Source organism: Trachypithecus francoisi, unplaced genomic scaffold (assembly GCF_009764315.1).
Source record: "Trachypithecus francoisi isolate TF-2019V2 unplaced genomic scaffold, Tfra_2.0 Lachesis_group20, whole genome shotgun sequence".
Lineage (NCBI taxonomy): Eukaryota > Metazoa > Chordata > Mammalia > Primates > Cercopithecidae > Trachypithecus > Trachypithecus francoisi.
The window spans coordinates 38,958,642-38,981,402 of NW_022681466.1; the positions used below are offsets into that span (position 1 = coordinate 38,958,642).

Below are 22,761 nucleotides of genomic sequence, written 5' to 3' on the forward strand. Positions count from 1 at the left end.
TTTTCTTCTGTTATAAGATTTATTGACTCTCACAGCATTCAGTGTTTGATGCAATTAAAGTTATAAAAACTCACCAAATATTCATTCCAATAAATAATTGTTTAACGTTTATCTTCTGCAAAACCTTTTAACTCTACTAGAGACACATAAAGTTTCCCAAGAAGTTTCTATTGAACTTTTTATTTATTTATATTTATTATTATTAGTAGTAGTAGTAGTAGTAGTAGTAGTAGTATATTTTGAGATGGAGTTTCGCTCTTGTTGCCCAGGCTGGAGTACAGTGGCACAATCTCAGCTCACTGCAACCTCCGCCTCTCAGGTTCAAGTGATTCTCCTGCCTCAGCCTCCCGAGTAGCTGGGATTACAGGTGCCCGCCACCATGCCTGGCTAATTTTGTGTATTTTTAGTAGAGATGGGGTTTCACCATGTTGGCCAGGCTGGCTTCAAACTCCTGACCTCAGGTGATCCACCTGCCTCGGCTTCTCAAAGTGCTGAGATTACAGGTGTAAGCCATCGTGTGTGGCCTGAACTTTTTTATGTCTTTTTTTTTCTTTTGGTCATTGAAAGCAGGACAATTTTATTTTATGTTGAGTTTCATACAAATCATTTTATTTTATTATTTTATTTTATTTATTTTTTTTTGAGACGGAGTCTCGCTCTGTCGCCCAGGCTGGAGTGCAGTGGCCGGATCTCAGCTCACTGCAAGCTCCGCCCCCCAGGTTTACGCCATTCTCCTGCCTCAGCCTCCCGAGTAGCTGGGACTACAGGCGCCTGCCACCTCACCCGGCTAGTTTTTCGTATTTTTTAGTAGAGACGGGGTTTCACATATTAGCCAGGATGGTCTCGATCTCCTGACCTCATGATCCGCCCGTCTCGGCCTCCCAAAGTGCTGGGATTACAGGCTGGAGCCACCGCGCCCGGCCCATACAAATCATTTTAAAGCACCTTAGAAAAAGACTAAATAATTCAAGGGAAGTATTAAGTAATGAATAACAGGAGAGGGAAATAAAAATTAAACAATATGGCCGGGCGCGGTGGCTCCAGCCTGTAATCCCAGCACTTTGGGAGGCCGAGACGGGTGGATCACGAGGTCAGGAGATCGAGACCATCCTGGTCTACACGGTGAAACCCCGTCTCTACTAAAAATACAAAAAACGGCCGGCGCGGTGGCTCAAGCCTGTAATCCCAGCACTTGGGAGGCCGAGACGGGCGATCACGAGGTCAGGAGATCGAGACCATCCTGGCTAACAGGTGAAACCCCGTCTACTAAAAATACAAAAAGTAGCGGGCGAGGTGGCGGGCGCCTGTAGTCCCAGCTACTCGGAGGCTGAGGCAGGGAATGGCGTAAACCGGGAGGCAGAGCTTGCAGTGAGCTGAGATCGGCCACTGCACTCCAGTCCGGGCCACAGAGCGAGACACCCTCAAAAAAAAAAAAAAAAAAAAAAAAATACAAAAAACTAGCCGGGCGAGATGGCAGGTGCTGTAGTCCCAGCTACTCAGGAGGTGAGGCAGGAGAATGGCCTAAAACCGGGAGGCGGAGCTTGCAGTGAGCGAGATCGCGCCACTGCACTCCAGCCTGGGTGACAGAGCAAGACTCCGTCTCAAAAAAAAAAAAAAAAAAAAATTAAACAATATAATCAAATGAAGAAGCACATTTTCATCTAAGAATCGAAATAAGAATGAAAGCAGCAATGTAATTTAATTATTAATGAAAAACACATGAATGAAATGATATCATGGTACCCAGAGTAAGCCTATCAAAAGTCATAAAGGCAAATAGTTAAAGACTACACCCAGTCACAGAATCGTTCTAAGAACTGTTGTAACCTGTAAGTAAACAGCATGGACTCTACATGCCAGGGGTTGGCAAACTTTTTCTGTAAAGGTCCAGATAGTAAATATTTAAAGCTTTGCAGGCCATGAGGCCTCTGTCTAGTCAGCTCTGCCACTGAGGGTCAAGAGCAGCCACAGACAATATATAAATGAATGAACATGGCAATTTTTCAATGGAATTTTATTTACGGATACTGAAATGTGAATTTCACAAGATTTTCACACAGGAAATATATATTTTTTTTCAATAACATAAAAACGTTAAAAAAAAAAAACACTATTAGCTCTCAGGCTGAAAACATAAAAAATAAACAGTGGACTAGATTTGGCCTGTGGACCACAGTTTCTAGCCCCTTCACCACACATCTGTAACATTGGCACAGGTCAGTACTGCCAGAAGCAAAACTCTGAAAACTAACAGTCCTGACCCATGGGAAAGGATTTATTGTGGTCAAAGTAATTCTTAGATCATAACTGCCCCAAAATAGGAAAGATCAATAAGTTAACCCTTTTTTTTGAGAGACAGTCTTGCTCTGTCCCCCAGACTAGAGTGCAGTGGCACAATCTTGGCTCACTGCAACCTCTACCTCCCGAGTTCAAGCAATCCTCCTGCCTCAGTCTCCCAAGTAGCTGGGATTTCAGGCATGCAACACCACACCCAGCTAATTTTTGTATTTGTAGTGGAGACAGGATTTTGCCATGTTGGCCAGGCTGGTCTCGAACTCCTGACCTCAGGTGATCTGCCCACCTCAGCCTCCCAAAGTGCTGGGATTACAGGCGTGAGCTACCACACCAGGTTGTTAATTATGTTTTCACTTCCCCTGATTAAAAAGATTGGCTTTAAGCTTGTTGACCTCAAGAGGTTTCAGTTAAAAGTCTACATAGGGTTCTACGTAGACTTTCTCTCCCCAAAAGTAAAATTATTCTAGTTATAAAAATGAGTTGGGCCCGGCGCAGTGGCTCACGCCTGTAATCCCAGCTCTTTGGGAGGCCGAGGCGGGTGGATCACCTGAGGTCGGGAGTTCGAGACCGGCCTGACCAACTTGGAAAAACCCCATCTCTACTAAAAATACAAAATCAGGCGGGCATGGTGGCACATGCCTATAATCCCAGCTACTTGGGAGGCTGAGGCAGGAGAATCGCTTGAACCCAGGAGACGGAGATTGAGGTGAGCCGAGATCCCGCCATTACACTCCATACTGGGCAACAAGAGCGAAAGCCCGTCTCAAAAAAAAAAAAAAAAAAAGAGTTAAGATCATGTACTACTCTTTTAAGACCTATGTATCCGCAACTAACACAAAATGTGTCCAAACCTTTTAACAATGTTATATGTTTTATACTCCAATAACATGTAATGTAGCTTTTGAGCATTTGCCTTTCCCTTTGCTTAATACCTGGTGATAAAATAGAAAATGGATTATATGTCAGAATTCTCATGGAGCAGATTCAAATCATCAAGTAGTATTTATTACATTTAGTTTCCATACTCCAATTCAACTATTATAAATCAGAAATCATCATGATCCTTCAGCTGGGTGCGGTGGCTCACACCTGTAATCCCAGCACTTTGAGAGGCCGAGGCATGCAGATCACTTGAGGTCAGGAGTTCGAGACCAGCCTAGCCAACATGCTGAAACCATGTCTCTACTAAAAATACAAAAATTAGCCGGACGTGTTGGTGCATACCTGTAATCCCAGCTACTTGGGGGGCTGAGGCAGGAGAATCACTTGAACCTGGGAGGTGGAGGTTGCAGTGAGTCAAGATCACGCCACTGCAACCTAGCCTGGTGACAGAGCAAGACTCCATCTCAAAAAATAAAAATTAAAAATTAAAATATAAAAGAAATCATGATCCTTATTTTCAAAAGTTTGCAAATATGGGGCTCATGAATAGGGAATTAGAGTTTAGAAGCCATTGCCTTTAAATCTTTAAACAGTGGCCAGGTGTGGTGGCTCATCCCTATAATGCCGGCACTTTAGGAAGCCAAGGTGAGTGAATTGCTTGAGCCCAGGAGTTCAAGACCAGCCTGGGCCACATGGCGAAACCAAAATTAGCCAGGTGTGGTGGCTCATGCCTGTAGTCCCAGTTACTCGAGGGGCTGAGGTGGGACGATCACTTGAGCCCAGGGGGCAGAGGCTGCAGTGAGTCCAGATGGCACCACTGCACACAGCCTTGGCAAAGAGTGAGACCCTGTTTCAAAAAAGAAAAATTTTGGCCGGGCGCAGTGGCTCACGCCTGTAATCCCAGCACTTTGGGAGGCCGAGGGGGGCGGATCACGAGGTCAGGGGATCGAGACCATCTTGACAAACACAGTGAAACCCCATCTCTACTAAAAATACAAAAAAAATTAGCCGGGTGTGGTGGCGGGCGCCTGTAGTCCCAGCTTCTCGGGAGGCTGAGGCAGGAGAATGGCGTGAACCCGGGACGCGGAGCTTGCAGTGAGCCGAGATCGCGCCACTGCACTCCAGTCTGGGCAACAGAGCGAGACTCCGTCTCAAAAAAAAAAAAAAAAAGAAAAGAAAAGAAAAATTTTGATGGTTATGCACATTACTTAAAATGACCTATTTAAGGAATTCAGACATGTTACACGCAAAAATGATCACTGCTATAAGTACACATCGCATTGAGAAAAGAGACGCTGCCCTTGTTTTCAGATTTGTGTTTATATTGCATGTGTCCTAAGTGAGGGTGACCGGAGCCCAGAGCTGGGCCAGCCCCCGTTGCATAAGTAAGGAAACTGGGTCCCCCTAGTGTTCAGTTCTCGTAATGACTCTCTAAAGGTGCAGAACAAGAAAAGTGGCAAGAGAACTTACAACTTTGCTTTCTATGTAACAACTCACACCCAAATCAAAACTACTTCAATGACTATCCGCTTCCTACAGGGAAAATTAGACGGGGAAACCTGATGCCCAGAACATTTCCCCAAATATTACTGAGAAAATACATATTGTGGCCATGTATTTGTGTCATTCATACGCCTTTCCAGCAACTCAAGAACAAGCACACTCACTTCCCTAACAACTTACACGCCCTAGAATTCAACCAGAACTTTAAGCACCTTCTCTGCACCGGCACCTCCCATTCTGAGTGCCAACTTTGTCCCTGAGCTCCTGATTTACCTCTGCCCGCACGGCAGGGCATGCATATAAACTAGGCATCTTCAACTTAAAATGTCCTCAGCAGAACTCTGGATCCTCCTCCTCAAACCCACTCCTCCACACATCCAATTGGCTCTCCTTTCTAAATATATCCAGGAGCTGACTGCTTCTGCCAACTGCACCAGGACCCTTGATCCAAGCCAACATCATCTTAGCTGGATTATTACAGTAGTCTTCTAGCTGGCCTGCCTGCTTCCACTCTTGCAACACGCCACCCCCACCTTAATTTTCCATACAGCAGCCACAGTAATCCTCTTATAGCACAAGTCTGACATAAATCCTTAGCAATGGGCCCTGCGTGAACTGCCTCATGGTATTCCTTTTCCCTCTGCTCCTGTTATACTAGCCTCACTGGCTCTTTTTTTTTTTTAGGCAGAGTCTCAAACTGTCGCCCAGGCTGGAGTGCAGTGGTGTGATCTCGGCTCACTGCAACCTCTGCCTCCCAAGTTCAAGCGATTCACCTGCCTCAGCCTCCCGAGTAGCTGGGACTGCAGGCGCATGTCACCATGCCCAGCTAATTTTTTGTATTTTTAGTAGAGACGGGGTTTCACTATGTTAGCCAGGATGGTCTCGATCTCCTGACCTCATGATCTGCCTGCCTCGGCCTCCCAAAGTGCTGGGATTACAGGCGACAGCCACCACGCCCGGCCCCCCCCTCCTTTTTTTTTGAGATGGAGTTTCGCTCTTGTTGCCCAGGCTGGAGCGCAAAGGTACGATCTTGGCTCACTGCAACCTCTGTCTCCAGGTTCAAGTGATTCTCCTGCCTCAGCCTCCCAAGTATAGTGCCTGCCACCATGCCTGGCTTTTCTTTCTTTCTTTTTTTTTTTTTTTTGTATTTTTAGTAGAGAAGGGGTTTTGCCATGTTAGCCAGGATGGTCTCAATCTCCTGACCTCGTGATCCGCCCACTTTGGTTTCCCAAAGTGCTGGGATTACAGGTGTGAGCCACCAGGCCCGGCCTCTCTTATTGTTTCTGAAATTGTTCTTATCGTTGCAAGCTTCAGGCCTTAGCATTTGTGGTTCCCTTTGCTTGGTACTCCCTGAGCTGTATATACAATGTGACCCTTCAATTTGATCACTTCCAAATGCCACCTCCCTAAGGAGGCGTTCCTGTCTATCCTGTTCAGAATGGTACTTGTTTCTATCCGTTTACTTTGACATTAGGTTATAACAGCATCTACTTTGGGAGGCTAAGGTGGGCAGATTGCTTGAGCCCAGGAGTTTGAGACCAGCCTGGTCAACATGGTAAAACCCCTCTCTACAAGATACAAAAATTAGCCAGACGTGGTGGCACGTGCCTGTAGTCCCAGCTACTTGGGAAGCTGAGGTGGGAGGACACCTTGAGCCCAGGAGGCAGAGGATATAGTGAGCCAAGATCATACCACTGCACACCAGCGTGGGTGACACAGCAAGACTCTATCTCAAAAAAATAAATAAAATAAAATAAAGCATCTGTTTATTCCTTGACTCTCTGTGTCATCCACTAGTGTATTAGGGTAGGAGTTCTTTGTTCACTGCTATATTCCCAAGGCTTTGAGCAGGGCCTGGCACCCAGTAGGTGGTGCTCCATGAATATTGTTGAATGAAAAAATACATGAATGAATGAATGAGCTATAGACGTTTTTTCCCTTTAGTTACACAAGAGAAAAAAATGGTATCTATTGACAGTTACAGCTCAAGAGAGTCTGTGCTGCTGTGAAACAGCTGGATAACCACAGGACACTGAAAGCATTGTGCTCAGAACCCACCGGTTCAGCGTCCGAGGCTGGATGGGTCTCAGACTGCCCAGCAGTAGTGTACTATACAGGTGGGTCAGCTGTAAAGAAGAAAAAACTGATCCATGAGCAGACACTAAAGAAAACAGTGGGATGAAATCAATACTGGGTTAAGTGTGGAGGTCTGTGAGTTTGAACATATTGCCCCAATAGATTTTAACTATTTTCCAGTAGACTTTTTTTTTCATAATGCTTTCTTTTAATACCTCAACTAATCACAAGAGCTTTACTAAATATTACAACTATTGGCTGGGCATGGTGGCTCACATCAGTAATCCCAGCACTTTGGGAGGCCAAGGCAGGTGGATTGCTTGAGTTCAGGAGTTCCAGACCAGCCTGGGCAATGTGGAAAAAAACTCCATCTCTAAAATATTTTTAAAAAAAAAATACACTGGGCATGATGGTGCACACCTGTAATCCCAGCTACTTGAGAGGCTGAGGTGGAAGGATCACTTGAGCCCGGGAGGTCGAGGCTCCAGTGAGCCGTGATCATGCCACTGCACTCCAGCCTGGGCAACAGAGCAAGACCCTATTTCAAAAATAAATAAATATTGCACCTCTCTTTTTTTGGCACTAAGGCAGAAGTACATAGACTGATTTCTCCAACTTTGAGCAATCCCAGACGGCTCTACTTGAACAGAAAAGAAACTGAAAGTTCAATCATGTATAACCCCTTGTAAACAATCTGGGGGGAAAATGGTTAGGTTCTGGCTGGTGATATTTTACTTCAATGAGGTCATGTAGCACAGTGAAAACAACAAATAACTCAACAGGAGACTTGGGATCTGATCCCATTTTTGCCATTGGTTAAACAACAAGCAAGTTTACTCGGCTGCTGCAGGCTTGCGTCCTCATGCATGAAATGGACTAAACAGTCTCCACATTATTAATGCTTTATGACTCCGCTTTCCAAAAATGGAAATGCATTTGAAGACAATACCAGGCCCTTGAAAATGAAGCGGGGAGGGTAACAAATAAGCTGTAATAGAGAATAGTATCAAGCTTTTAAAAAAACAAGTTAATAGCAAAGCCAGAGGCCTTTACAGTGTCTACACCCTTTCAGCTTGAATGTCAGCACTGGCTGTACTGACAGAAGACTTGCATGACCTTTTCCTGAAATAAGCCTTCCTCTCCCAGCAACTCAATATCATGGGTGCATTTTTCCAGGTACACTAGAGTTGGGTACTGGTCTAGAGCTGCACTGTCCAATACTGTAGCCACAAGCCACATGGGGCTGTTGGGCACTTGAAAATATGGCCAGTTGGAAGTAAGATGTACTGCAAGTGTAACATACACACGGGAATTTGAAGACAGTACAAAAAAAAAGAAGATATAAAATATTCAGCATTCATATTGTTATTGATTGAAATAATATTTTGGATGCACTGGATTAAACAGAATATACTATTAAAATTAACTCCACTAGCTTCTTTATGCATTTGCTAATACGACTACTAGAAAAATTCAGCACATATATGTGGCTTGTATTATATTTCTATTGGACAGCGCTACTCTAGATATCAGAATCTAGAAAGTGACTGAGATTCGAACTCTTCAATGAAGCACTTTTTAAATACTCTACTGGGGAGTTGATTCCACTCACTGCTCTGCTGCCCTCGCGGTCCTGACTTTCCAAGGCCATGCCCAGAGCGCGGCACACGTGGCTCTTCCACATGCAGACCCGAACGGCGGGCGGCAGTGGAGGTTGTTACCCTGGGTCGCTGACGCCAAGGGAGGCCAAGCGACCGACCCCACACTTCTGAGCCCCGCCAGGGGAAGTCCCCGGGCGCGGAAACAGGTGGTGCGTCGGCGGTTCGCAGCTGCTGGGCCCGCGCGCCCGTACCCGTCTGGCCACAGCCGGAGACAGCTACGCGCTTCCTGCCCGGGAAGGGCCCGAGCGCAGGGCCGGCTATAGCGGTCCCGCAGCTGCCTGCTTCGATTTCAGCACTCCCGCTCCCAAGAGGGAGCAACGCCGTCCTCTGTCTCTCGTAGGGCTTCAAATGTAAATTATTCATATCAGGGGAATGTGTGTTTCATAAAGCAAGCTGGACAAGAACGGACGGGTAATCCTCGCCAAATTCTTCTATTTAACCCTCACCATTAAAAGTCTGAGGCCTGAAAAATCTCTTGACTGGAGAGCCACTCACTCCACAGGTGACTGGGATCAGGATCTATGACATAAATGAAACAAATTAACTGATTTCTAAGAGTATTTAGACAGTAGAAAATTATTAATCCTCTTTTTAGTTCAATACTTTGTTCATTCAGCATTTGCAGAACAAAATCTGCTTGGATTTATTTAGTGGAAGTTATCTTTTAAAACAACAAAGATTTAACCATAGTACATAAAATTTAGTTGCAGTAGGCAAATTATATTTTTAAGCTGAACCCTAAGAAATTGTCCAAAAATATATACAAGTTATACACAGCACTTATGATTGCTGAATAAATGCATCACATAAAATTTTTAGCAAGAGTGAACGATTTCTTAGATGATTTTTCTCCTGATCTCATAGTGCAGAGTATTCACAAATGGACCATATATCTTCTCCAGACAACCGTCATCCCCAATTTATTCACCTAGGCAAATCTTAGTTCAAAAGAGTTTGTGACAAAGGCTGATCTACAGGACTAAAACCGTGCTTACCTCGTAGGAAAAAAAAAATGTAATTGAATAGATAATAATTTTTAAAGTACATTATTCAAGGAGGAAATAAGCCCTGTGACAGAATCCATAAAACACCATACTCCATCAGTCTCTTTTTGCTAATAGAATGACCAAGTATTCTCTCCAATTAATCTTAATAGCAAACCACCATTTTCTAAAACGACTTAAATGGGTTCAATCAAGTAGGAGAATGAATCCAAGGGAAACCACTGACTCAGGGTATAAAATGTGCCTTACATCATATTGCGTACATCAAACAATGAAAGAATTTAGGTTTCAAATTACAAAAAAACAAAACAAAACGAAACCTCTAAGTCTTACCCTCAAGGTAAGATAGGAAAGTGGGAAATGCTGTCTGCTCACTGGCATTCCATAAAATATTCACTGTAATGTCTAATTTCCAAAACACATCTATGCAGCAGAGGTGGTTTGTCAAGTCTGAGGTTTTCCACCTCCACCCCCCGTAGCAACGGGGCTGATGTTCGCACTCTGCAGGTCCTCATCAGCATTCATGGCACCCCGACAGATAACCCCATTAAACTCTCTCCCTGACTCAAGTAAACACTTCACAACGTAAGAAGGTGAGGAGGACATTATTACTGAAATAAACCTGAAACCTGCTCTAAATCTACAGAAAAAGTGTAACACTCACAAATATAAATACCATTACACACTATTTGTAAGATCTCTCATAAATAAATGACTCTGTTATAGCTCACAACTGCAACAGAACTCCCACCACCAAATGTTGTGGTAGTGTAAGGACCATTGTTATTTTCACTTGCAAATATTCCTGAGAGGTCATATTTTAAGCTGCTAAAAACTGATACAAGCTGTTCATTCTTTCAGGGATAAGGTGACAACCAGCAAGAGAAAAAAACGAGGTAATGCACTCCAGAGAGTAAGGAAGGCTCTCGGAAGAGGAGGGCTGTGGTGAAGATCAGAGCCCATGGACGTCCAAAAATGTGACTTGGCTGGGCCTAACAGAGGGGAGCAGCTCTTCTAAAAACAAAATCACCCCCTGGAAATTATGTTGGTTGGTTCCCTGGGACATCTACAGTTCTTTTTCAAGTTATTTACTTGCTCGTTACCACCAGTCCCAGCTTTCTTGGGAGACATAAGCATATTTGGGGAATGGAAATAAAGTGCTTGCTGCCACAGACCAGGCCAGCAAGATGAGAAGATAAAGAGTTTCTAGAGTTTTTATTATTCAAAATGAGTTTCATTTCAATTCAGGTACTTGAAAGAAGGTTCTAGTCTGTTACTCTGACACAGCACAAGATCAGTAGTTTATTCTGATGAGGTATTCCACCCAAATGAAAGCATAACATGCAAGTAGTCATTTATTTCAATCACTCCTAATTGAAGGTCCTTATTTTTGGAGAACAGCCAGGCATTTTATGATCCACTCTTTCCATTCCTTAAAGGCTTCCACGGGTTTCGGTAAATTCCCATTATCCTCACGACTGTGTTCTGGAGTTGCTCCAGGTGTGTCAGAAGATTCATCATCAATCCACCTCACCAGTACCTGGAAAAACAGGAAAGATGCGCATTTCAACAAACCACAGCAAAATACTATGAGACAAGAGAAGAGCATTGGCTTCTAGATATAGAGTGACATCTTACCCCATGAAGATGCTGCATTTGATAATGATGGTGTGAATATGAAATAATGCTTATGATATACTGAGTGAAATGGTGCATACCAAATATACACAGAATTACAAATGATGTCAAAAGTACGCATTGAAAAAAGATGAAAAGGAAATACACTCATTCTTACATTTTGTTACTAGCATGATAGGATGTTATTTTTTCTCAACTTGCTAAATATTCCACAAGGCATTATATAATTTTTGGGGTTTTTTTTTTTTCTTTTTTTTTTTTGAGATGGAGTCTCGCTCTGTCGCCCAGACTGCAGGCTGGAGTGCAGTGGCCGGATCTCAGCTCACTACAAGCTCCGCCTCCCAGGTTCACGCCATTCTCCTGCCTCGGCCTCCCGAGCAGCTGGGACTATAGGCGCCCGCCACCTTGCCCGGCTAGTTTTTTGTATTTTTTAGTAGAGACGGGGTTTTACCGTGTTAGCCAGGATGGTCTCAATCTCCTGACCTCGTGATCCGCCCGCCTCTGCCTCCCAAAGTGCAAGGATTACAGGCGTGAGCTACCGCGTCCGGCCGACATTGTATTAATTTGACATGTACGTATATACATATATAAGTGTACACATAGGGATGGATAGACATATGTATGTGAACACACGTGTGTAGACATTTCTGTGCAGTCACCTGAATGCGCAGTCACACCCATGAGTAGCCACATGAATGTATATTGATGTTTGTGGGCATGTGTGGGCACACACACACACATACTGAGATTAGGTACTTTCCTTCTTCTTTTTAAAGAAAATCATTTTTTCCTCCTAATGAACATCATACCTCTGTCCCATATTGGAAAGATAAATCTTGTCCACACACTTATAGGGTTTAAAAAATGAACTTTGGCCGGGCGCGGTGGCTCACGCCCGTAATCCCAACACTTTGGGAGGCTGAGGGAGGCAGATCACAAGGTCAGGAGATCGAGATCATCCTGGCTAATACGGTGAAACCCCGTCTCTACTAAACAAAATACAAAAAATTAGCCAGGCGTGGTGGCAGGCGCCTGTAGTCCCAGCTACTCGGGAGGCTGAGGCAGCAGAATGGCGTGAAGCCGGGAAGCAGAGCTTGCGTGAGCCGAGATCGTGCCACTGCACTCCAGCCTGGGTGACAGAGCGAGACTCCATCTCAAAAAAAAAAAAAAATGAACTTTGCCACACATACCAATATTTATTCTGTTCTGCAAAGTCAAACTCTCTTGCCCTAAATGGAAGAGAAGCAGAGAAACTTCTACTATTTCTCATTGAACTGTAAGCATAAATCACTCAAAGGCAAGCTGAAGTTCTTAAGAAGGGCATTTCTTCACATGTTTTTAAACCGCAGCTTCCTGCTTATCTTTACACTAACTTCCTCTGATAAACTATAACTCTAGAGAAGGATATAATAGAAACATCAGCTTGCTACTCAGATAACCACTTCCCCCTCTTTACACTGTCCACCCCGCAACTTACTTTGTATCTTTCTATAATGTTGAAGCCAATAGCACACTGCAACTTGCGCAAACAGATAGGGCAAAGGTTTAGAGGGCGCCGGTCAGCTTCTTCCAAGTGGTTGGAGCCTTGCATTAGGCATGCCAGCCACTGGCAGTGTCGCAGTCCAAATATGTGTCCTATCTCATGGGTTAAAGTCTGCAAGACAATCATGTTGAGGCTTTATAAGACCACCATCACATTAAGCTACACGTCTCTTCTTTCTCCTGCTTCTCCAAGAAACATAGGAATCAACTCCCTTACTATTATCACCGAAACTTCACCCCGTCCAGACCTTCAAAGACTTAATAATCCCTCATCTCCCCAAATGTCTTACTGCCTTTCTGCTCTAGACTTCCTCAACCTCAACACCACTGACATGTTGGACCGATAATACCAGGTTGTGGGAGGCTGTCCTGTGCCCTGCACAATACTTTGCAGCATCCCTGGCTCTACCCACTAGATCCCAACAGAACTCCCTCCCTGATCCTGAAAATCAAAAATGTCTCCAGATGTTGCTAATATTCCCTGGATGGCAAAATCACCCCTGGTTGAGAACCCTTAATCTAGACTAGGATACTCATTGTAATTCAGATTCTGGGGCCCTTCCCCTAGAGATGCTGATTTCAGTAGGTCTGGGAGAAAGGGGGCTTGATGTGCATGCTAATGAGAACATCAGGTGGCAATGACACAGGGGACCCATGGAACACACTTAGAGAATGTAGTTCTAAGAGGCGTAGCTCTCAAACCCCAACAAATAGTTGGGGAGATTAGGAACTGCCAGGATAACTATATTTGAGGATAGCCTGGAGCCCAGGGCAGGAAGGCCCATGCTCCCAGAGAAGCCAGAGCAGATGTCCTCCAAAGGCCTGGGGAAGGCAGTTTTGCCCAATGACTACAGTAGCTTGAACACGTAGGTTACCCGTTCACGCCAGAATTCAGTAATTACACTAATAGAGAACACATGGGTACAGCCAAGGCTGTGTGTCACCAGTAGTACAAAAAACTGGCACTGATACTGTAAATTTCAATATGAAGGTATCCATTTACCTTGCTTTATTGATCATTTCAGTCAAGCACTATGCACCAAAATTATACAAACGATACAAAGTCATTTATAATATTGCCTTAAAGACTGACAATATACAATTCATGCAACTAAGATTCTCTTTTAAAAAATCGTCCTGTCAGATTTTTTTAGTCACTTACCTTACAGGATCGAAGTAGTAAAACACTAGTTATTTCTGGAATATAACAGTTGTCGAAAATTGAATAGTCACTTGAAGATGTTTTCTTGAGCTTCTTCACTTTGCCTTCATAGCGCATGTTATAAAAATCACTGCCATACCTGGCAAAGCTGAATATCCCCACACCTACAAAAAGAGGACAAGCAGCGACAGAATGAGAGTAAGGTCCCTGAGGAAAGACCAAAGAAAGAAGAGCCTGCTGGCCCATCTGGCCAGTGAGTACACCTCTGTGTCACTGTGTCCACACCATGTGATACATTTATGGTTTGCCACCAAAAAGAAAGACTTTTGCCCCGGATTTCCCTATCAAAATCTTTTGCTGCTATTCACTTTGCCTTGCCCTGTAAAACTTAATGGACTTGAGGTGAAATACTTGACAAACTGAAGTTTCAGACAGTCTTTTCCCACAAAAGTAGTCTTTTTCTGAAGTAGCAAGTACTCCAAATCAAGTACTCAAAAAGGAATCATAAAAAATAACCACTTGGGTTGAGTGTGGTGGCTCACACTTGTAATCCCAGGACTTTGGGAGGCCGAGGCAGGTGGATCACCTGACGTCAGGAGTTCAAGACCAGACTGGCTAACATGGTGAAACCCTGTCTCTACAAAAATACAAAAATTAGCCAGGCATGATGGCAGGTGCCTGTAATCCAAGCTACTCAGGAGGCTGAGGCGGGAGAATGGCTTGAACCTAGGAGGCGGAGTTGCAGTGAGCCGAGATTGCACCATTGCACTCCAACCTGACGACAGAGCTAGACTTCGTCTCAAAAAAAACAAAAAGGCACCCACCGGCTGGCCGGCAAGGCAGCCACTTCGCGGTCGGGCCCGCCGGCTGCCACCCGCGCGAGGGGTGGGAAGATGGCGGACGTGGTCGTGGGCAAAGACAAGTGCGGGGAGCAGCAGCTCATCTCGCTGCCTCTATCCCGCATCCGGGTCATCATGAAGAGCTCCCCCGAGGTGTGCAGCATCAACCAGGAGGCGTTGGTGCTCACAGCCAAGGCCACGGAGCTCTTTGTTCAATGCCTAGCCACCTATTCCTACAGACACGGCAGTGGAAAGGAAAAGAAAGTACTGACTTACAGTGATTTAGCAAATACTGCACAGGAATCAGAAACTTTTCAGTTTCTTGCAGATATATTACCAAAGAAGATATTAGCTAGTAAATACCTGAAAATGCTTAAAGAGGAAAAGAGGGACGAAGATGAGGAGAATGACAATGATAATCAAAGTGACCATGATGAAGCTGAATCCTAAACCAAAAAAATGCTTTAAAAACAAGCCTGGCGAGGACTGCCCTGGACCCGCTCCACCGTCTGTAAGTAAACACAGCACTGCCCGCTTTTAGCGTCTTCACTTCCTCACAGACTTCTAGTGCATGATATTCTTTCGAGGTATTCTTTCCAGGCCAAGATTGAGCGCCTCATGCACCTGCGCCACAAACAGCCAGAGGGAAAGTGACCCAGACAGCAGTCCCTCCTTGACAGGCCCACCCTGCAGCTCCGGCACCAAGAAAGCAGCCGATACTGGCAGCCATTGCAGCTCCAAACTGCAGAGGCAAGGCCAATTTTAACTTTTCAATTTACAGTCGATTTGGAAGAACTTCTACATATCAGTTATGTAAATTCATGTATGTATATTTTGGAATCAGTTCTTATAAACAGCTCAATTCAGTTTTAGCTAAATATGTAGTTTATAGGTCGTATGTTATATTTGAATTTTTGTCTTGACTGTTCAGATATTTTTCTACTGTAAAGAAATATACTTTTCTATTAAAGATCTGTACATATTTTTACAGTAAAATGCTTTATGGAACTAGTTTTAGAGCCCTCTGTGGCTTTAAGGCCTTGCTTACTGCCTGCAAATTTTGAGAAACTTAAAATAAGCATTCTAACACTTTTATTCCCACAGAAATATTCCAAGTCAAATTATCAAATCAAATACAAAAATAAGTCTTACCTCTTGTATAAGCATGTTGTACTAAAAAAATGTTTTGAAACATTTTGTATATTGAAGATCTCTCTCATCTTACTGTTCTTTGCTTTAAATTCCTGGTACTTATTTTTACTGTCTCTAAGAGAAAATCTATCATAAGCCCTTTTTTTTTTTTAACCTCACATAGGGTAAATGTTTGGTTCCTCTCATTTCATTATCATTTTTTTTTTTTTTAAGACAGATTCTCACTCTGTCGCCCAGACTGGAGTGCAGTGGCGCTATCTTGGCTCACTGCAACCTCCGCCTCCCAGGTTCAAGTGATTCTCCTGCCTCATCCTCCTGAGTAGCTGGGATTACAGGCGTGTGCCACCACACCCAACCTATTTTTCTATTTTTAGTAGAGATGGGGTTCACCATGTTGGCCAGGCTGGTCTCAGACTCCTGACTTCGGGAGTGATCTGCCCGCCTCAGCCTCCCAAAGTGCCGGGATTACAGGCATGAGCCACCATGCCTGGCCTTTATTATCTCTTTTTTAAAAATAAAAAAGTTTATAATTTACTTTCAGTAAAATCACCCTTTTTAGTGTCTAGTCTGTGAATTTTGACAAATGCATAGTTTTGTAACCAATCTATGGGACAGGTCTATCACCCAGGACATTCCCCTGCTCCCTGTACTTAGTCTCTTCTCCTGCACCCTGGCAACCACTGGTGTTTTCCGTCCCTCTTGTTCATTAACATTTATTTTAAAATAAAATATTTTTAAAAATAAAAAGAAAATCACATGAATAGGCAGTCATGATTTCACTCTTTAAGGACACACTAAACAGATCTGTTACACGTGTGTTTGGAGGGGTTGCTGGCCTTCCCTCACGCAGCACTGACTGAAGACAACTGCCCTGATGTCTTCAAGACCATGCTTTAAACCACGGCTTTAGACAGAATAACCCCTTCCCCTGCCCCACCCCACCCCCTTTTTAAAGAACAGCCCAACTCTATTATGTGTCTGGTGACCAGAATAAATACCCTTGTAACTGACTTCCTGTGTTACATTTAGAGTTATATCAACCATCTCTGCAAGCACAGAGAGCACGGTTTGCTACATAACCCACTCTACAGGGTACTGCTTCATAATTCGACTTGTTTACATGATCACTTTTATTTATGTCTCTCATTCAGTTTTTATTTTAAAGTACTACATTTTTTGTTTTTTTTTGAGACAGTCTCGCTCTGTCACCCAGGCTGGAGTGCAGAGGCGCAATCTCGGCTCACTGTAAGCTCCGCCTCCAGGGTTCACACCATTCTCCTGCCTCAGCCTCCTGAGTAGGGGGGACTACAGGCATCCACCACCGCGCCCAGCTAATTTTTTTTTGTATTTTTAGTAAACACGGGGTTTCACCGTGGTCTCAGTCTCCCGACCTTGTGATCTGCCCGCCTCGGCCTCCCAAAGTGCTGGGATTACAGGCGTGAGCCACCGCGTCTGGCCAAGTAATACATTTTTAAAGAAAATAAACTCATAGATTTGTTCAATCTAATTTGATTCAAAAACAACTTCTTCGCCTCCCTTTACCCAGAAAGTGTAGACTGATATTCGAAAATTAGGGAAAAAAGCATTCTGGAAGTTAAGAAAACACTAAATCTATTCATGTATCACAAGTAATCCCCTCTGGCCAATCAAGTGTGAGCATATCTCACTACAGTAATACTTTCAGCAAGGACATTTCTTTCTTCCAATAATCCTACAAACAGAAGATTATTTTCTTTCATAGTCAATGCATCCCAATTTAAAAATATGAATCTTTGTAAACTTGGAGAAAAGACCACCGTGTTAAGATACTGTCACTGTATAATCCTGCTACTTTCCTATGTCAATCTTTCATGTCATGTAATATTTAAGAAACTTACAAAAAAAAGAATTAAAGTAAAAACAGTTTGGGGAAATGTTTCCTGACCTCCTCAAATACATAAGATAAATCAGCTAGCAATATCTAGATAAACGAACATGTGGTTTAAAAATTTTTTTTTAGCTGGGTGTGGTGACTCACACCTGTAATCAAAGCACTTTGGGAGGCTGAGGCAGGAGGATCGCTTCAGCCCAAGAGTTTGAGATGAGCTTGAGCAACACAGGGAGATCCCATCTCGACAAAAAAAAAAAAAAAAAAAACAGCCGGATGTGGTGGTCCTGTGGTCCCAGCTACTCGGGAGGCTGAGGCAGGAGGATCCCTTCAACCTAGGAGGTTGAGGTTGCAGAGAGCCATGATTACACCACTGCACTCCAGCCCAGGTGACAGAGGGAGCCCCTGTCTCAAAAGAAAAATAAAAGGTAGATAAAATTATTTTTCAATGTTTCCATCTCTATCAGGTTAATAATAAAAGAGAAAACATATGATAAAAAGCTACCTCACACTACCAAAATCAGTAAGAGAGTAGTGACCCACATCTCCAAGAGTACATGTTGGTAGGGCCATGGGGGGCTACAAGAAACCTCACATAAATGGAGAATAAAGAATAAAGGAATAGGTGGGAAGAGATTCCATAACCCTACAGCTCCCAACTCTAGTAGAAACATTTGTACCAAAAAGTTTACCACCCCCCACAAATCCTAAGGCTAATGTAACATCCAGACAGACCATAAACTCTAAGGATGTTCCCTGTACATTCTCCCCATCCCCAGAACACTAATGAACCACTCCCCTTGGAGGGCCTTTTCCCTTTCACGTCTGTCTTGGATTATTGGGGATGAAGTTAGAGAAGTAAGAGCAAAAATGAAGGGGAGGAGAGAAGTAGAGAGATGACAAAAAAAAAAAAATTGGGTTGAAAATATGACCTGTTTCCAGAACCTTTCCCATCCCCAATATTACCATGCAGAGTTCCTAGTGAGTCAAGGTTTATTATGTATCTCAAATCAAAGATGGAAGTTTTGCCTTTTTAAATTAAAAAACAAAAAGCAATGTCGTAGGATGAGAAAGAAGCATACACTTAGTCTACGGCTATTCTATCTATGCAAGATGACTATGAAAAGAACTGAAAAACAATTAGCAAGATTTTCACATCCATTAATGATAGTTCAAACTGGAATTGCTTTAATTCACCTTGCTACTGAATTACTGACATTTACTAGCTGTTACGCTGAATGCCTATATATGTGCCAGGCCTATATATGCATTTTTTTTGAGACAGGGTCTCACTTTATTGCCCAGGCTGGAATACAGTGGTGTGATCACGGCTCACTGCAGTTTCAACCTCCTGGGCTCAAGTAATCCTCCCACCTCAGCCTGCTGAGTTGCCAGGACTACAGGTTTTGTGCCACCATGCCCAGCTAATTTAGTTTAATTTTTTTGTAGACATGTGGTCTATGTTGTCCAGGTTTATACACACTTTTTATGTATAGGCACTTTTATGTAAATTATCTCCAAATCACTCCATGATGTGGGTATTGTTACCTTTAAGGTCATGTATGTAGTGAGTGGCCAACCCGAACCTAGATTATCAGAATCTACCAACAGCACACTTCCCATTATGGCATAATGTCTCCACTGAAAATACTATACAGTTTTAAATATCAATATGATTCTTGGTTGGATTTTTTTCCCTTCTTTTAACATCTTCAAATATTCTCAAGTTGAAGAAGCTTCTAACAACGCCAAAAAAAGGAATACCATCTGTCAGAGGCCTGTCCAGAGACAAAATTCCACGAGTCTCTTGGGTAAAGATCAATCACTGTTATTCCCACAACACACAAGGCATCTTCAGGTTTCTTTTTTCACGAACTTCAGGATGTCCCCTACTTAAAAAGAAATACATAAATGTATGAGTGTATAGTATATACATATGCTTCCTTTACTCAGTTCAAATTGCAAAGTTGTGTAATTCACCTGCATGAATTTATAGGTTTTGTGTGTTCTCACTGACTCTAAAGGAGCACTTTGTTGTGGAAACAGGAACTGGTTCTAGGAGTTTTACTCTCAAGCCATAGAAATATGCTTTACAGTAGCCCGTGAGCCATTTCATATATTCTTCACTGATAATTCTGGTGTTTCCTAGAGAGCCTATAATATGGAAGAACATTTAAAAACAGACTTTAAGATGATTATTCAGTGTTTACCCAGTCTATGAGTAAGAGGATTCAAATTAGAAACAAAACCAACTCTAAATTTTCAATACACCTTTATCATTCATTGGTGTTGCTATGAATTAAAAGGAAACAAAATGTTCTAGGTCAGTTTGGCTACAAAACTTGTACCATCGCAATGAATATCAAAAATGATCCTAAAACGGCCCATCTGAATCAGACCAATAGCCCGGACTATTCCTGACAACAGCGCCATGGCAAAACCGAACCAAAACCAGCACATTACCAGTATTTACCAATGGACTGTATATAAATGCTGCGTTTGTCTGGAGAGGGTGTCTTTCTGTAAGGATCACTGAAGAACTGTTCAAAGTCTTGGGGGGCCTCAGGGTGGGAGGTGATCCAATCTGATGGAGAATGCAAGGTAATGGGTCCAAAGAGATCACTGGCTGGCTGGAAGGCTTCATTCATTAAACGCTGTTCCCCAGCATCTAATTTCTCATACTGTGACACAAGCACTGGGTTCTTTGAGATGAGGGCTGTTTTTAGTGTCTGTTCGGAGTGCCGTACTATTTGCATCTAACAAAGAAACACAAGTAGTCAAATATAAAAATACACATCCATATTGGGTACTTTACCTATCCTCCATATACAGCTCTGATGTCTCCCTAGAATGAAATGACTGATTGCTAATGCTTTAGAGTGGTCACACTTAAGAGTGGTTTCCTCACGTCCAATCAATTTCTTGGGGATCTAAGAAATTAAAAAGAAGATCATGAAATCTATTCCTCCATCTCATATGGAACCCGCTCCCATTACAAAAACGAGTGGTGGCCAGGCTTGGTGGCTCATGCCTGTAATTTCAGCACTTTGGAATAGAAGGACTGCTTGAGGCCAACAGTTTGAGAACAGCTTGGGCAACATGGTGAGACCCTGTCTCTACAAAAAATTTAAAAATTCCCTGGGCATAGTGGTACACACCTGTGGTCCTAGCTACCAGGAAGGCTGAGGTTGCAGTGAGCCATGATCGTGCCACTGTGCTCCAGCCTAGGCAAGAGTCCAAAACAAACAAATAAAACCTCATGGTGATCATAGGAGCAGGACCTCACACCCAATTTCCTTTGTTCAGGGAATAATAGTATTAGCCTGGCACGGTGGCACACGCTTATAATCCCAGCACTTTGGGAGGCCAACGCAGAAGGACTACTTGAGCCTAGGAGTTTGAGATCAGCCTGGGCATCATGGCAAAATCCCGTATCTACAAAAAAATTAGCCGGGCATGGTGGTGTGCACTTGTAGTCCCAGCTACTTGGGAGGCTAAGGTGGGAGGATCATCTGAGCCCAGGAGGTCGAGGCTGCAGTGGGCCGTGATCGTGCCACTGCACTCCAGCCTGGGCAACAGAGACTTTGTCTCAAAAAACACTATTATGAATTGACTCATTAGTGCCACATGAAAAATACTCATCGTTTCTAATGTGACTCAAAGATCTTCAACATCAAATAAAAACAAAACTAATGTAAGCCCTATCATTTCTGCAATTTAACTGCAAGCTGAGAAGCTACAGCTTAGCCACTGAAGTTTACGGCCTCAAAGTCACGTCACATTAGGGAAGACATCAGATGACTAATCAAAAGCCAGACTCACAATGACAGGTTTCTTCCATTCACATCGTGTTCCCATGTAGAGCTTTCATCCTTCCTCTTGAATGGGTCAGATGTTCCGCCACGAGGCTTTTTGAATTAGACAAGGAAAAAATTGAACATCTCTGTCTGGATCATTTCTGTCATATTTTCTAATTATCTAGATTTTGCCAGTTTAATGATAGACAGCTGATGGGAAAACTTAAGCTAATGTTGTTCCGATTGAACCTCTGAATTCTGGGGTTGAAGAGGCTGGTTGAAATTCCAGATCAAATGTCTCTGCACTCAAGCTCTGATATGAGCATAGGCTCATCCTCACTCCTACACAAGTGGGCAGAAATTTGACTTCTACAGGACAAAATACAAAACAAGATGCACCTTCCTGTAGTCTACCTACCTTGATTAAGAAGAAAGGCTCCCACGGAAGCTTTTATCTTACAAGGACGGACATGTCTGGGCCTGGCCGGAAAAAAGAAGTTGTGGAGTGTGCCTTCATCTTAATATTAAAAAGGCAGTGTGAAAGGTCAGGAGGCCTCCTCTTGCCTCCCAAGCCTAATCTAGGGAAGCTGCGGGAGAAGACAGGTAGGGGGCGGAGAATTCGGTCACTGCAGTAGGCTGGAGGCCTGGGATGCTTTGGTCCCAAAACCAGAACATCGGGGCAAACCGGGAGGAGCTGGCCACGCTGGCTGGTGGCCTATAGCAACTTGCACTGTGGGCTCTGGTCTGTGCAGGCACAACCCAGTCTCCGGCTGGGGGTGGAGTAGGGGTTCCCCGGGTACTCTTGCTTCGCCTCTTCTTCCCCCAGGAGCCTCTGGAAAGGCCTCCCTGGCTCCCCAGAGGCGCTCCGCCCCCGCAGTCCCCGCGGCTTCCGTCACGTCCACCCCTCCCACATCCTCAACCCTCTCCACGACCGCGACTGGCCCCCGCCTCTACGACCCGGCTGCCCCGCCTAGGGTTCCCGGCCCAGCTCTGACAGCACCCGCGAAAGGCCCTGACTCAACAATCCTCGACCCCACCCACCCGCGACTGCTCTCACGCGCGTGCCCGCCCGCACTACGCCACGCCACGCCCACTGGCGCCACGCCCCTCGCGCCACCCGCCGCGCCGCTCCGTCTCGCACGCCCTGTGAGCCCCGCCCCACTCGCGACCCGCCCGCGCCACGCCCCTGAGCGCGCGGCCCTCCTGGGCAGGCGCAGAGCTGGAGTTCGGTGGCTGCGGCCCGCCGGCCTCTTCCAGAGTCGCGATGGGGCTACAACCCCAAGCCTTCGGCCCCCTCAGTCGCCAGTTCCCTACCTGCCCTCGTGGGGACTGCGCCGCCTGGT

At 44.2% G+C, this 22,761-nt stretch overlaps 3 protein-coding genes across 3 annotated transcripts in view; 1 reads left to right on the top strand and 2 right to left on the bottom strand.

Moving 5' to 3' along the window:
• The window catches only part of ARSG (arylsulfatase G), a 143,470-nt gene extending 134,825 nt beyond the window's left edge, over window positions 1–8,645 (bottom strand). The window contains exon 1 of the mRNA XM_033183866.1: window positions 8,369–8,645. The gene's annotated coding sequence lies outside the window, so the exon portion shown is untranslated. The remainder of the gene's footprint in view (window positions 1–8,368) is intronic.
• A 1,974-nt stretch (window positions 8,646–10,619) lies between these two features.
• AMZ2 (archaelysin family metallopeptidase 2) lies at window positions 10,620–22,453 on the bottom strand. The gene is given in 10 exon segments (XM_033183888.1): window positions 10,620–10,961; window positions 12,537–12,713; window positions 13,764–13,927; window positions 15,109–15,119; window positions 19,395–19,490; window positions 19,492–19,510; window positions 19,602–19,775; window positions 20,095–20,377; window positions 21,444–21,529; window positions 21,837–22,453. Coding segments are annotated over 9 exon segments (1,116 nt in total). The 5' UTR covers window positions 21,480–21,529; window positions 21,837–22,453; the 3' UTR covers window positions 10,620–10,805.
• Window positions 14,586–16,493, top strand: LOC117067382 (chromatin accessibility complex protein 1). Its single transcript, XM_033183887.1, has one exon. It carries the CDS (start codon window positions 14,657–14,659, stop codon window positions 15,050–15,052), a length of 396 nt encoding a protein of 131 aa, XP_033039778.1. The 5' UTR covers window positions 14,586–14,656; the 3' UTR covers window positions 15,053–16,493.
• Window positions 22,454–22,761: the final 308 nt, after the last annotated feature.

Excerpts from the sequence above, each read along its gene's own strand:
- LOC117067382 (XM_033183887.1), top strand. The coding sequence starts at position 14,657 with ATGGCGGACGTGGTCGTGGGCAAAGACAAGTGCGGGGAGCAGCAGCTC.